We start from the raw sequence: 16,381 nt of genomic DNA on the forward strand, positions 1-16,381 counted from the left end.
CATTAAAACTAGGGAATCCTTAAAGATAATATGGGGAAATTCTCTAAGGTTTTTGCTTTCCAAAATGAAAAAAAAAAAATCAAAGATTTTTTTTTTTTTTTTTTGGTGGTATTAGGGATTGAATCCAGGGGTATTCTACCTCCAAGCTATGCCCCAGCCCTATTTTTTTATTCTTTATTTTGAATGATGGTTTCACTAAGTAGCTGAGGCTGGCCACAAAACTGCAAACCTCCTGTCTCAGCCTCCCAAGTACTAGGATTACAATTATGTGCCACCATGCCCAGGTAGATTTTTTCTTTTAATACTACAGACCTGAAGTGCTTGTCAACCTCAGTTCCCTTACTCCTAAGGACTAATTTCTGTGTACAAATTTCATCCAATTGAGAAACAAAGCACACACTATATTTGGAAGTTAGCTAAAAGCAAGTCCCAGCTTCAGCATACAGCAGTCCCATAGCCTTGCACCATCACTTCACCTTCCTAAATCTAAGTTTCCTCACTGTGTAAAACAAAGGCAACTATTCTACCTGTTTCACTGGGTGGCTCTTAGGCACCAGTGGCTGAATGAATTTTAGAACAAAGTGCTAACATCCAAATTGCTTTTCAAATAGGAGGTATCACCAGCCTCTAAGTTAGTCAGCAATAAGACTGTGTCTAGGAAGTTTAAAGAAAAGGGAAGGAGAAGCCGGGCGGGATGCACACACTTGTAATCCCAGTATTTGGGAGGCTGAGAAAGGATGATTGCAGGTTCACAGCCAATCTATGCAACTTAGTGAGACCCTGTTTCAAAATAAAAAAATAGGGCTAAGGGTGTAGCTCGGAGGTAGAATGCCCCTGGATTCAATCCCCAGTACCGCCAAAAAAAAAAAAAAAAAAAAAAAGAGAGAGAGAGAGAAGGTGAAGGAAAAATAGTCATATCTCATTATTTGTGCTCTGGGAGCCATTCAGAAAAGTTGTCCACTTGTAATTCATCAAATTTTTGGTCATGTTTTATTGAAAGACCCACTGGTCCCCCAGAGGCACAGAAGATTTAAAAAGTTTGCTTTCAAGGCCACAATCAAGTGAATAAAAATAACAAACTGCTCTCTGGACATGATACTAGGGCAATTAATTAACGAATCAAATAATGGACCCAGTTAAATTTCTCATTTTCATGATCGCATCCTCCAAGAAAACTGCAGAAAGGCTTGTTCTCCTAATGGCATGGACAGGTTGGTCCCCCTTTAATAATTCATCTTACAAAAACAAGCTTATAGTGAACTGATATGTCAAGGGACCCAAAGTGGGTAGAACTACATTGCTCTCAAGTGTTCAGGTATCCAGTTACAACTCTGATCAACAGCCTGCCATTCTACATCCTTCTATCTTCTATAAGCTCTTTATCTGCCCGAGTCATCAAATCACTGTGTATCTGCCACTGAACAAGGGCCCAAAGATGAGCTAAGTATCTTTTAACAAACTTAGGGAGGCACTTACAGTGAAATGGAATGGCTGTGTCAGCAGCTTTTGCCTCTTCTGCTTGCTTCAAGTTTAGCAGGGTAGATGCAAACAAAGGATTATTGATGAAATGCTTCATGTAGTGCTTCTCACACTCCTCTTTGGTCTTGGTGCACATCTGATTGGCTACATCCTGCCTAAAGAAATGTGCGGAAGCAAGGTAGTAGTACTTTCATTTACACATAAGACCATATGAGCATGGTTTTGTCTTTCCATAGTTTAAGCATATCCAGAGAACAATAATCTGATACCATAGACATACCAGCAAAACAAGACAAATTTAAGTCTATTATTAGTATAATCTGATGTTCCAAATCCTACTATTCTAAGACATAGTAACAATGGCTAAGAAGTTATTTCTTTTCCACTAAAGGAAAGGTGACTAGAAAATCTTAAATTTTCCCTCTGAAATAGGTCCCAGAGATGCTATAAATAATAAGCTACTTTGAAACATGCAAAATGTACATAAATATAGTTTTATTGTTGCATGTGTTGTAGTTTATAAGACATTTCAGAATGACATACATTTCTTCACTAGAGATTCTGGTAGAACAGGCATCAAACTAGAAAAATTCATAAGGTAAATTAATCCTAGTATTAACTTGGGGTATATTATCACAGTTTCACAGGAGAAAAAAATGAGGTCCAAGGAGATTAATAAACTTGCTCAAAAACACAAAGCTCCTAAGTGTCAAAGCCAAAATTCACTCCAGATCCCTGACTCCTAGCCCAGGCAATGGCGAAACAGGGTGGAATCTCTCTAAGTCCCTTTCTCAAGCCCACTCCTTCACAGCACATCACTTGCCCTTCTCCAAAGGCAACCCTGTGCTCTGCTTTGTGTACATTGTGTGTGTGTGGTAGGGGTACTGGGGTTGGAACCCAGGGGCTTTTCTACCTCCAGGCTATACTCCCAGACCTATTTTATACTTTATTTGGAAACAGGGTCTCACTAAGTTGCTGAGAGCCTCACTATGTAGCTGAGGCTGGCTTTGAACCCATGCAATCTTCCTGTCTCAGCCTCCCAAATGCTGGAATTACAAGTGTGCACCACCACGCCCAGCTTGTTGTGTGTACTTTAATCATCTGTATATTGTTTTTATTCCCATATTAGGCTACAAGCTGCTTAAGGGCAAGAACTGTATTTAGTGCCCTCACCGCTGATCTTAGCATTTTCCAATAGTGGATAAAAAGCAACAGTCTTTGTTGTGTTAGTGTTTGGTGCTGGGATAAAACCCAGGGCCTCTCACATATACTTTACCACTGAGCTTCACCCCCCAGCCCTAGAAAAACAATTAGCTTTTTGTGGTCTTTGCAGAGGGAAGGAGAACAGGACAAGAAGGATCAGCCCATTTTAGAGTTTGAATGGCAGAAAAAACAAAAACCTAGGCCAAAAGTCACTAGTAAGCTTCTCACAAGTGATCACTTTTTTACCTTCCTTGGTACTCTCCATAGTTCACAATATTTTATGATACTCAATAAATGCTAAATGGACAAATAGCAACATGTGAACTGAAGTCAGATCTTCTTTAAGACAGCACACAGGAAAGTAGCACAGTATATTCTGATGAATACCAAAAAAATTATATATACTATCAACTCAGGAAAGGGAAGATCTAGTTAAGAATCCTTCACTAACAAACCATGTGGGCATAAGAAAACTTAAAACTCCCTAAGCTTCAGAATTCTCATGAACAAAACATATTTGATGATGCTTCTGCTACTCAGATCACAAGTCATCCCAAAAGGTAAAAAATGAAAATGGTAGCACTGTTAAGTGGTACTGCCTCCTAAGGCAACAATAGCAAGTACTATTTAATTCTGCTAAGCTTGTACTAAAGCAGTGTGAAAGCTGAAAACAGAAAATGCAAATGGGGAGCTGAGCATGGTGGTGCATGCTTGTAATCCTAGAATTTGGGAGGCTGAGACAGGAGGATCGTGGTTCGTGGACATCCTCAGCTACTTAGTGAGGCCCTCTGCACCTCCTCAGTGAGACCCTGTTTCAAAAACAATGGAAAAAAAAAATAGGGCTGAGGGTGTAGCTCGGAAATAGAATGTCCCTGGGTTCCACCCCCAGTACTGCAAAAAAAAAAAAAAAAAAAAAAAAACTGCAACCAAGGTGCAGTATAGCATACCTGTACTCCCAGTACTTGGTAGGGAGAGACAGAGGAGGATTGCAGGTTCAAGGCTTAGCAAAACCTTGTTTCAAAATAAAAAATAAACTAGGGCTGAGCGTGGTGGCACACGCTTGTAATCTCAGCGCTTGGGAGGCTGAGACAGGAGGATAACACAGGTTCAAAGCCAGCCTTAGCTACTTAGTGAGGCTCTCAGCAACTTAGTGAGACCCTGTTTCCAAATAAATTATAAGAACCTATAAATAAATTATAGGGCTATAGGGCTGAGAGTGTAGACCGGAGGTAGAATGCCCCTGGGTTCCATCCCCAGTACCACAAAAAAGAAAAAAAAAAGGGGGTGGGGGACTGGAGGTATTAGGTGTTGCTCCGAGGTAGAATGCCCCTGGGTTCATTCCATAGTACCAAAACACAAAACAAAAAACAGCTGGGCATGATGGTGTACTTTTGTAATCCAAATACTTGGGAGATTGAGATAGGAGGTTCACAGGTTAACAGCCAGCCTCAGCTTTTTAGTGAGGCCCTCCACAACTTAGACCGTGTTTCAAAATAAAAAATAGAAAATAGGGCTGGGGTGTATAGCTCAGAGGAAGAATGCCCCTGGCTCAAGCTCTGATACCATTAAGGAAAAAAAAGAAAGAGAGAAAGAAAGAGAGAATGCTATTAGAAAATCTATAAATCTTGAATCTCAGGTAAGCCATGACCATCACCCATAAATCTGACTCATGTAAGTGACTAGGGCATCTGTACTCAAGAAAAATAAAGTCAAGAGGGAACATAACTAATAAATCTAAAACTTCCCTACTATCACAAACTAACAACCAACCTTCCCAGTATTGATACATCCAAAGTGACCTTTCAGAGCTGCTCAGTCATGGACCACTAAACATCCTATATTCCTGTGAAGCATTTCAGGTCTTGAAAATAATGTGCAAAGGGGAAGAGAACTTGTCTGAGTACTGGGTCAATAGAGCAGGAAGTTTTCCTCTGTGAGCATCCTCCCTTTACCCTTCAAAAGTGGCTTCTTCTCTGAGCCCATCAGGATAGAACCACTCAATACCAACATCTTACCAGTTTCCAAAGCCACAATCCATCACAGCTTCTAAAAGGGCCATTTCTTCTTGAGCAGTCCAGCTGGGGTCAAGAACTGGAAAATCTGAAGTCTAAGGAGAAAAAGTTTTGACTAAGAACAGAGAAAAAATGAAACTCAGGAACCCCAACTATAGTACTGTAGTTAAATGGGTGCCAATACGCGCGCGTGTGTGTGTGTTTGTGTGTGTGTGTGTGTGTGTGTGTGTGTGTGTGTGTGTGTTTTGCTGAGAATTCAAACTCAGGGGTACTCTTCCTCTGAACTACATCCCCAGCCTACTGTATTACTACATTTTATTTTGCAACACGGTCTCCCTAAGTTACTGCACACTGGCCTTGAACATGTAATTCTCCTGCTCAGCCTCCCGAGTACTAGGATTACAGGTGTAACACATAAACATATTTCTCAGAGCACAAAGGTATAGACAGATATTATAGTATGCTCCCATTTTGCTAAAAAAATGAAAAAGATAAATATGTGCATATATTTGTTTAAACAGAAGAACAATCCAAAATTCTCTTATTATTTATTGGCGGGTGATAGGAATTGAGAAATCACTTTTTTTTTTTTTTTTTGGTGCTGGGAGTTGAACCCAGGGGCATTCTACCACCAACCTATACCCCCAGCCCTGTTTTTACTTCTTATTTTGAAAGAGGGTCTAAATTGCAAAGGGTCTCACTAAGTAGCCGAGGCTGGCTGCAAAACTGCTTTTCTCCTGTTTCAGCCTCCCATGTACTGGCATTAAAAACATGCACCACCACGCCCAACTTTATATATATATATATATTTTAAAGTATCAGGTGTGATGGTGCATGCCTATATAATACCAGGACTTAGGAGGCCGAGACAGGAAGAGCACAGGTTCCAGGCCAGCCTTATCAACTTAGTGAGATTCTTAGCAACTTAGCAAGACCCTGTTTCAAAACACAAAACAAGAGTTGGGCGCGGTGATGCATGCTTATAATCCCAGTACTTGGGAGGCTGAGACAGAAAAATCACTCAGGTTCAAAGCCAGCCTCAGCTACTTAGTAAAGCTCTTAGCAACGTAATAAGACCCTGTTTCAAAATAAAATAAAAAATCCCAGCATTAGGGAGGCTGAGACCGGAGCATCACGGTTCGCGGACAGCCTTAGCTACTTAGTGAGACCCTCCACAACTTAGTAGACACTGTTTCAAAATTTTAAAATAGGGTAGGGGGTGTATCTCAGAGGGAGAATGCCCCTGAGTTCCATCCCCAGACCTGCAAAAAAAAAAAAAAATATATATATATATATATATATATATATTTTTTTTACAAGCACATGCCACTATGCCCAGCTAAAAAAATAAATTAATTAAAAATATAAAATAAAAAAGCCGGGCATGGTGGCGCATATTTGTAATCTCAGCATTTAGGAGGCTAAGACAGGAGGATTGCGGTTGGAGGGCAGCCTCAGCTACTTAGTGAGGACCTCTGCAACTCAGTGAGACCCTGTTTCAAAATAAAGAATAAAGCCAGGTATGGTGGCGCACGCTTATAATCCCTGCGCTTGGGAGGCGAAGATAGGAGGATGGCGCAGGTTCGAAGCCAGCCTTGCTGGTTTAAGAGACCCTGTTTCCAAATAAAAAAAAATATAATAAAATAGGTCTGGGAGTGTAGCCCAGAGGTAGAAGGGTTCCATCCCCAGTACCACCAAAAACAAATAAATAAAGAAATAAAGAAAAAAGAATAAAAAAATAGGGCTGAGGGTATAGCTCGAAGATAGAATGTCCCTGGGTTTCATCCTCAGTACCGCAAAATAAACAAACAAACAAACAAACAAGGTGTATAGCTCAGAGGCAGAATGCCCCTGGGTTCCATCCTAGATACTACCAAAAAAAAAAAAAAAGAAAGAAAGAAAGAAAATGAATAAACAAACTATATTCATACAATGAAATATCACTCAGTAATGAAAGGAATGAAAATGACTACGAATCTACACATGAAAAATCTCAAAAACATGCTGAGTGAAAGAAACTAGAAATGAGTACACACCGTAAGACTCCATTTATATACAGCTGGAATACACAAAAACTGATCTATGCTGATAAAAGCCAGAACAGTGAGCCAGGTGTGATAGATAGCACATGTTTGTAATAGCACATGTTTGTACTTGAAGGGCTGAGATATGAAAATCACAGGTTTGCAGCCAAGCCTCCAGCTATTTAGTGAGACCCTCTTCAACTTAGTGAGACCCTGTTTCAAAATGAAGAATAAAAAAAATATATAGGGGTGGGGGTATGCTCAGCTGTAGAATACCCCTGGGTTCAATTCTGAGTACCACAAAAACAAGAAAACAAAATAAAACAAAAAAGAAAAAAAAAACAGTGATTCCTTTAGAAGTAGAAAAGTAAACATTGTCTTAAAGACTTAACTAGCTGTGGTGGCATACACCTGTAAGCCCAGTACTTGGGAGGCTGAGACAGGAGGAGCACGGGTTTGAGGACAGGCTCAGCAAGTATTAAGATTCTCATTAACCGAAAAAAAAAAATAGAGCCGGGGATGTAGCTTGGAGGTTAAGGCCCCCAAGGGTTCAATCCCCAGTACCACAAAAAATAATTAATTAAAAAAGATAAAAGACTTTATGACTGGGAAAATGAAGTGAATTACTTAGAAATCTAATGAGACATCTAAATCATCAGTATGGGGATTTGCTTCAAAATGATCCAGAAGAATGAGGGTTTACTTTCAAGGAAACAAGATCAGTCATGAGTGAATGACTTCAAGAGCTAGGGATGAGTATATGGAAACCTACTATTCTCTAGTAGCAACTGGTTGTAATGATGGCCCCTAAGAACTTCTCTTAGAAGTCCCATTTAGTCTGGGCTGGACCTGTGACTTGCTTACGAAGGCCTAGAGGCCACCACTTTTATACTCCTAAGCAACCAAGTAAAAACTCTAGCCTCACTGCTGGAAAGACTGAGAAGGCTACATGTAAAGGGCGTCATCCTGATACTACCTGCAGATGCACCAAGGTTTTGGTTAAGTCCTTCATTCAATTCAAGCCATTTAATGGGGTGCCAGAGGTGTGGGAAAAGCCTCCTACTTTCTACAACCCCAGGACCTTCTGTGAAGCTGACAACCACCCTGAATGAACCTGATCTGAATTCCTGAGTCACAAACACTGGGAGATAAATTAAATGGTTGTTATTTTAAGCCACAAAGTTTTGAGGCAGCAGCTACATAGCAAAACATTACCAAACACCATTCATTCTCATATATATTTGAAACTGTCTACAATAAAAAGTTAAAAAAGAAAGTTATACAACAGGTCTTTAGATTACATAGCCACTGGAAATCTGTCATGACTAGTAAAACAGTACTACCAAAAAAGCAACAAGAGCCGGCCATGGTGGCGCACACTTGTAATCCCACTGCTTGGGAGGATGAGACAGGAGGATCGCGCAGGTGCAAAGCCAGACTTGGCTACTTAGTGAGGCTCTCAGCAACTTAGTAAGACCCTGTTTCCAAAACAAAATATAAAATAGGTCTGGGAATGTAGCCCAGAGGTAGAAGGCCCCTGGGTTCCATCCCCACTACCACCAAAAAAAAATAAAAAATAAAAATTAAAAAAATTTTTAAAAAGCAACACTTGTTTGTGTGTATGATACGAGGAAATGAACCCAGCAGCACTCTACCTCTTAGCTACACGCCCAGCCCTATTTTGTTTTTTATTTTGAAACACGGTCTCACTAGGTTACTGAGGTTGGGCTTGAATGTATGATTCTCCTATCTCAGCTCCTCAAATATTGGGATTACATGATGTGCCACCATGCTCAGGTAAGCAACACATTTTGGTCTGAGCACATACTATGAACATGCCTAGCACTCAAGGTATTAAGAGCTCCAAGAGAGAAATTTCAGGATCTTCAACTAATGTATGAGTTATCATATTTACATAGCGGTTCAAGGACAGCCTCCGCTACTTAGCTAGGCCCTTTGAAACTCAGTGAGACCGTTTCAAAAAATAAAAAGACTAAAAAGAATTATAAGACAAAAATAAGTATAGAACTCAGAAATCTTGATTAATGCACCACCCACTACAACATGAGTAACTCCCCAAAATACAGCACTATGCGATGACAAAGCACTGAAAACCACTTAAAGTTATTTGAGGCTTCATATGCAAAAAAAGAAATTTTTAGCAGCTTCACGTGTAGAAAGCCAAAATTTGGTCATGATTCCTATAGAAGGAAAGAGTCATTACAATAAATAAGATTGGCTAGGTGTGGTGGCACACACTTGTAATCTCAGCATTTGGGAGCCTGAGACAGGAGGATTGCGATTTGTGGGCAGCCTCAGCTATTTAGTGAGATCCTTACAACTCAGTGTGACCCTGTTTCAAAATAAATAAAAATAAAAATAAATAGGGCTAGGGGTGCAGCTTGGAGACAGAATGTCCATGGGTTCCATCTCCAGTACTGGGAATAAAGAAGAAAGAAAGAAAGAAAGAAAGAAAGAAAGAAAGAAAGAAAGAAAGAAAGAAAGAAAGAGAAAGAAGGAAAGAGAGAGGGAGGGGGAGGGAGAAAGGGAGAGAGGGAGGGAGGGGGAGGGACAAAGGGAGAGAGGGAGGAAGGGAAGGAGGGGGGAGGGGAAAAAAAAGAAAGAAAGAGCCAGGCATGGTGGTGCATGCTTGTAATCCCTGCGCTTGGGAAGCTGAGACAGGAGGATCACATGGGTTCGAAGCCAGTCTCAGCTACTTAGTGAGGCTCTCAGCAATTTAGTGAGACCCTGTTTCCAAATAAAGTATAAAATAGGTCTGGGAGTATAGCCCAGAGGTAGAAAGCCTCTGGGTTCCACTCCAGTACCACCAAAAAAAAAAGAAAGAAAGAAAGAAAAGGAGGGAGGGAGGGAGGGAGGGAGAGAAAGAGAGAGAGAGAGAGAGAGGAAGAAAGAGAAAAAAATAGGGCTGAGGGTGTAGCTCAGAGGTATAATGCCCCTGGGTTCCATCCCCAGTACTGGGCGGGGGGGGGGGGGGAGAGATAAGATCAGCTGAAAAAATGAAAAGAATATAAGTAATCCTCAAAAATCTCCCCAAAGTACCCAATTTTAAAATATATTTTATGAGCTGGGCGTGGTGGCGCACTCTTGTAATCCCTGCGCTTGGGAGGCAGAGACAGGAGGATCGTGCAGGTTCAAAACCAGCCTTACTGGCTTAAGAGACCCTGTTTCCAAATTTAAAAAAGGTATAAAATAGGTCTGGGAGTGTAGCCCGAAGGTAGAAGGGTTTCCAGGAACCCCATTACCACCCCCCCAAAAAAAAAGTTTGTATGAGTACTGAGTATCTGAGAAAAGAATGATACAATCAGAATTAAGTGGATTTAAGAGTGAAACAGTGTTTGCAATATTATACAAAAGACATGGTACCCAGAACAACAGCTACAGAAAGTTCTTGATCAGTGTTTCTACAGTAGATAAGCATGACTATCAACATATCCAACCTATACTGAACTATCCCTTAATGAATTACTTCAACATTTCATTTATTGATTATTGATTTTGTGGTACTGGGGATGGAACCCACGAACCTTCTGCCTCCAGGCTACACCCCCAGATATATTTTTATTTATTTTGAAACAAGGTCTCGCTAAGTTGCTGAGGCTGGCTTCAAACCTGCAATCTTCCTGTCTCAGTGTCTCAAGTACTGAAATTAAGAACATGTACCGGGGAGTGGTGAGTTGGCCCGGGCCACCCTCCCCCCTCATGCCATTTTGGCATGGGGCTGTAACTATTTTCTGTATTTCTATCTTTTTAATAAACTTCTTTAAATCTTAAAAAAAAAAAAAAGTACCACCATGGCAGGCTACTTCAGCATTTTAAACAAATAAATTTGGGGATTGAGGATGTTGTTTAGCGGAGTCAATCCCCAGTACCACAGTACCACTCATCAAAAAAAAAAAAAAAAAAAAAAAAAGAGAAAGAAGAAAAGAAAGACAGCCAGAGAGCCAGCCAGGTATAGTGGTGCATGCTTGTTATCCCAGTACTAGGGAGGCTGAGACAGGAGGATCACAGGTTCATGGCCAGCCTCAGTTACTTAGTGAGGGCCTCCACAACTTAGTGAGACCCTGTTTCAAATCAAAGAATAATACTAATAAAAAAAAAAAAAAAACTGGGCTGGGCAGGAGGTAGAATGTCTTTGGGTTCAATCCCCAGTACCATTTAAAAAAAAATGTATACTGCCTCTAGGAATTCTTGTTTTTTCTTTTTTTTCCCTGTGTGGTACTGGGGATTAAACCCAGGGGCATTCTACCTCTTAGCTACATCCCCAGCCCTATTTTTTTTTTATTTTGAAACAGGGTTTCAGTAAATTGCTGAGGCTGGCTGCAAACCTGTCATCTTCCTAACTCCTCCCAGGTACTGGGATTCTAAGCCATTCCCAGCTTCCCTCTAGGCATTCTTGTGTAAAGCTGGGAATAAATAAGACTTTGAAAATCATCTGGTAACTGGTAAAATGAACTCAAAGCCACAGCTACTCTGGTCATACCCTTCATTTTGTAATTCACAAAACTGAAAAAAGAGGTACACCAAGTCTTACAAATACATTATTTAGAAGACTGAAGTTGTTTTGAAAGAAGTAGAGGAAGGCTAGCAGGTTGGCTCCCAATAACTTTCCCGGGGGCATTCAACCTCCGAGCTACACCCCCTGCCCTATTTTTTATTCTTTATTTTGAAACAGGGTCTCACTGAGTTGCAGAGGGCCTCACTAAGTAGCTGAGGCTGTCCATGAACCGCGATCCTCTGGTCTCAGCCTCCGAAATGCTGGGATTACAAGCGTGCACCACCACCCCCAGCTCCAATATTTTACTCTTTAGTTTGAAATAAGATCTCACCAAGTTACATAGGGCCTCAATAAGTAGCTGAGGCTGGCCAGGAAAGTGGATCCTCCATTCTTAGCCTCCAAAGTACTGGAATTACAAGCATGTACCACCACACCCAGCTTCCCAAAAACTTACTGTTTTTCTTTGATTAATTCATTTTAGTCTAGAATCTGACTCAGTCAGATTCTCAAGTACAGAAATAAATTTTAACAGGACCCCACAAATGATCAGACTCAGAGATGTTGATTCACTCAAACTTTTAAGATACCAAAGTAAATATGCTGTGAATTCTATAGCAGGCAGAATACTAAATGTTCCTCCTCACCTTCCAAAATTTCTATCCCCCTGATTATTCAAAACCTAATTAGTTACTGCTTTGAAGGGACTCTGCAGACAGAATTAAGGTTACTAGTCATCTGATAAAGAAGGGAGATTATCCCAGTTTATCCAGATGGGTCCAATGTAATGGTATGAACTCTTAAAAGTAGAAAAGCCAGGCATGGTGGCACACCCTTGTAATCTCAGCATTCAGGAAGCTGACACAGGAGGATCTTGCAATTTGGGACAGCCTCAGGTACTCAGTGAGGCCCTTTGAGACCCTGTTTCAAAATAAAGAAGAAAAATAGGGATGGGGTTGCAGCTTGGAGGTAGAATACCCCTGGGTTCCATAACCAGTACCAAAAAAAAAAAAAAGTAGAAAAGTAGAAGAGGCCGGGCATGGTGGCACATACCTGTAATCCCTCTACTTAGGAGGCTGAGACAGGAAGATCACAGGTTTGAGGACAGCCTCAGCAAGTAGTGAGACTGGCATCAACCTAGAGATTCTGTTTCCAAGTAAGAAATAAAATCGGGCTGGGAGTATAGCTTAAAGGTAGAATGCCTCTGGGTTCAATCCTGAGTACTTCCTCCACCAAAAGAAAAAAAAAAAGGTAGAAGTCAAAAGAGCCACAGAGTGTGCTCAGAAGAGATAAAGCAGGAGGTCAGAGAGGTTCGTCAACAAACTTTAAGGACTTCCAGAGCTGCTAGTTTTGAAGATGGCAAAAGGGGCCAGTAGCCAGAGAATGCCAGCAAGCTCTAGAAGTTGACAATAAGCTCTGGCCAGCACCAGGCAAGGAAATAGTTGGCATCATTCCTACAAACTCAAGGCAGTGACATTCTGCCAAGAACCTGAATGAGCCCAGAACTGGATTCTCCCTCAGGACCTCCAGAGAAAACTCAGGCTGGCCAGTCTTAATTCCAGCCTTATAGGACTGGTAGCAAACTAAGTGAGCCTTATGGTTTCTGACCTACAAAACTGTGAGATAAATTTGTTGTATTAAGCCACTTAATTGTTGGTAATTTGTTACAGCAGCCTTGGAAAACTAATACAGTGCCAAATGATTAATCTATAATTTTAAATTTTTACTGTCAAGTCAGCCAGCATTTTTTCCATAAGAAAAACTACAAGGGAGACTAAATGTTGAAAATTGCTTGATGAAGATTTAGTTAGATGCTTAATATGCTCTGAAAAATGACAAAACTATTTTGACAAAGGAATCTGCCGAAAAGACTTGTCAAGCAATCCAGTATGCACTTTGGCTTATTAAGCCATACATTCTGTGAATGGTGGCACAAGCTCCTGATCTCAGTATTTGGGAGGCTGAGAAAAAAGAGCCACAGATTTAAAGCCAGTGTTTTAACTTACTGAGACCCTATTAAAAAAAAAACAACCCAGAAAGGACTGGGGTGTAGCTCAGCAATAGAACACCCCTGGACTCAATCCCCAATGCTAGAAAGAAATAATTAAATACATAGACCACATATCCTCCTGGGCAGAGCTTGGAGATATACAAGTGGCACTCTCAATCCTTCTTTAAAAGTGGCAATACAAACAATCAAATCACCATCAAGGCTTATTTTGGCCTATAAACCAATCCGTCCCTTCAAAGTCTTTTTTCTTGGTACTGTCCCCGGGGCATTCTCCCTCAGATCTACAACCCTAGCCCTTTCTATTTTTTATTGTGAAACAGGTCCCACTAAGTTGCTGAGGGTCACAGTAAGTTGCTGAGGTTGGCCTCTAACCTGTGATCTTCCTATCAGCCTTCCAAGTACTTTGGGTTACAGGCATGAGCGACCACACATGGCTATCAAGTTTTTGTTTTTGGTTTTTAGTTTTATTTTTGGTGGTACTGGGGTTCCTTGAAACCCTTCTACCTCCAGGCTACACTCTCAGACCCATTTTTATACTTTTTTTTATTTGAAAACAGGGTCTCTTAAGCTAGCGTGGCTGCCTTCAAACCTCCGCAATCCTCCTGTCTCTGCCTCACAAGCACAGGGATTACAAGTGTGTCACCACGCCCAGCTTTCAAGTTATTTTTATGTAGAGTATTAACTCATTTGCTCTGTGTTCATCTGTAACTTAACTTTCAGAGGATAACTAAATTTCTCAAGGAAAGGAAATGGAGTGCCAGACATAAACTTCACCATCACCAACAGGTACCACATAAAAAAAAAAAATTCACTAACACACGGTGACAACACATAGCTACAAATGTTTAGTAATAACCTTAAAGACCACCATACCTCTTATGCTCATATCAGAGAAACTCAAAAAGTACTTCCTTTAAACACCTTCTAAATTTGAAACAAAAATCTGAGTATAGCTGGGCGTGGTGGCACACACTTGTAATCGCACAGGTTCAAAGCCAGCCTCGCTGGCTTAAGAGACCCTGTTTCCAAATAAAAATATAAAATAGGTCTGGGAGTGTAGCCCAGAGGTAGAAGGGCTTCCTGGAACCCCAGTACCACCATTAAAAAAAAAAGAAATCTGAGTATATAAAACTATTTTTGGCTGGGCATGGTGGCATCCGCTTGTAATCCCAGCGCTTACGAATCTGAGACAGGAGGATCACACAGTTTTGAAGCCAGCCTCAGCTACTTAGTGAGGCTCTCAGCAACTTAGTGAGACCCTGTTTCCAAATAAAATATAAAATAGGTCTGGGAGTATAGCCCGGAGGTAAAAAGCCCCTGGGTTCCATCCTCAGTACCATAAACAAACAAACAAATAAAACTATTTTTGGAGTACTTGCCTAGCATGTGCAAGGCCTTGGGGTTTGATCCCTAGCAATACATACATACACACACACACACACACACACACACACACACACAATATTTTGTGTGTGTGTGTATGTGTGGTACAGGGGATAGAACCCAGGGCATTCTACCTCTGAGCTACATCCCAGCCCCATTTTATTTTTATTTTGAAACAAAGTTTCATTAGGTTGAAGAGAACTTTGCTAAACTGCTGAGGCTGGCCTTGAATCTGCCCTATCTCAGCCTCCCAAGTACTGGGATTACAGGCATGGGCCACCATGCCCAGTTCATTTTTGTAGATTTGCTAAAACCCTAAAAGACTTACTGAGTAATGATGATCAAATCGAGAACAGGAGAAAACAAAAAGGAAAGAAATACTTGGAGATAAAATGAATTCTCAGTCTAATAAATGAAAAATGAATCGAAATTCCCAGCAACTTCATCATTACCATTATTTCATAAGTATGATCACTTTGATGTTTCTTGTACTCAAACCCTCGAGTGAAACACTGAAAAGAAAGAAAAATCACATTACCAAAATCTACTTTTAAAAATGCTCTTTAAAAAAATGCTCTTTAAAGAATAAAAGGTAGTATGTATATGCTCTACTCTTGTGCTAAGTTTTTAAGAAACTTTAATCTTGCCTACAATTATAATAGGATGGTATATTCATGATAACAGCTTTTCAGCAGTATTATAGAGAAAAAAGTCTTTTTTCTAGTTTTCTTCTCTCAATAAGAGCATGAGCCCTAGAATCAGAATACCTAAATTTGATTCCTGGCTCTATATTTACCTTACTTCAGCAATTCTAAGACAATATTTTTCATATTTTAAAACTCTAAAATCAGGATTAAAATTACAATTAAAAACATATCAAAATTTTCATCAGCTATTTTTATATTTAAACACTGCTACATTGGGATGCTTCTTACAATCAAGTGTCTTCGATCTCATAAAACATGGTGTTTGCTGTTTGACCTTGAGCAAATTACTTAACCTCTCTTTGCCTGACTTTCATCTATAAAATGGGATATTTGTTTACTTCACCACAGGATCACAGTGATGAGGTAAGGGTTAATTCATGTAAAGTAGTTAAAATACTGCCTTACACAGAGCAAGCACTTATAATTAGTGTTATTACTACTATCATAACCCACAAAAGTTTGTTCCCTTGTTGTCACCTCTATAGAAACCACTCAACACTCAATAAACAATCCTCCAGTTCTGATTCTTAGAATCCCAACACTTTAAGTCGACTTAGAAAAACACTGTTGAGTATTAAATGGATACACCTTGTAAACAGTCAACAGTCTGTCTCAACCATCTGCTCAGTTCCTCGACTTTTCACTTGTAAAATATGTAAGGTAAGACTGACTAGAAGGAATAGATGCAAAAAGGGATGATCCTACTAAGCAATTCACAGTAACTCTGAATTACTATACCCATAAAATTAAGCTAGGAGAGGCAAGCCTCTCTTTAATAAGTTACCTGTAAGCAGAGGAAAAAAGGAGGCGGCCCACATTCAGCACACTTAATATAAGGCTCCATGAGGTAGGAGGAGCAGCCTCTGCAAGGTGGCTTATCAGAGGGATCATCTAGAACAGAGAAAACAAATACACTTGCTTTAAAACACTCTGTGTATCATAAGCACAAATGGCGAAAATCTATAAATGACTACCTAAGAGTGTGAGCTGTGTTGAAAAGTACATGGAGATAAGATCATTCTAAATAAACAAAAACAGAAATTATGCCC

General features: G+C 40.2%; 1 protein-coding gene across 1 annotated transcript in view; it reads right to left on the reverse strand.

Moving 5' to 3' along the window:
- The window catches only part of TADA2A (transcriptional adaptor 2A), a gene marked incomplete at both ends in the record, with an annotated part of 66,796 nt that overhangs the window by 40,085 nt on the left and 10,330 nt on the right, over positions 1-16,381 (reverse strand). The window contains 4 exons of the mRNA XM_080713400.1: positions 1,477-1,634; positions 4,698-4,789; positions 15,078-15,137; positions 16,117-16,223. Of these exons, the coding sequence (XP_080569526.1) occupies positions 1,477-1,634; positions 4,698-4,789; positions 15,078-15,137; positions 16,117-16,223 (417 nt within the window). The remainder of the gene's footprint in view (positions 1-1,476; positions 1,635-4,697; positions 4,790-15,077; positions 15,138-16,116; positions 16,224-16,381) is intronic.

Source organism: Muscardinus avellanarius (assembly GCF_963383645.1).
Source record: "Muscardinus avellanarius genome assembly, chromosome: 16".
NCBI classification, from domain to species: Eukaryota; Metazoa; Chordata; class Mammalia; order Rodentia; family Gliridae; genus Muscardinus; species Muscardinus avellanarius.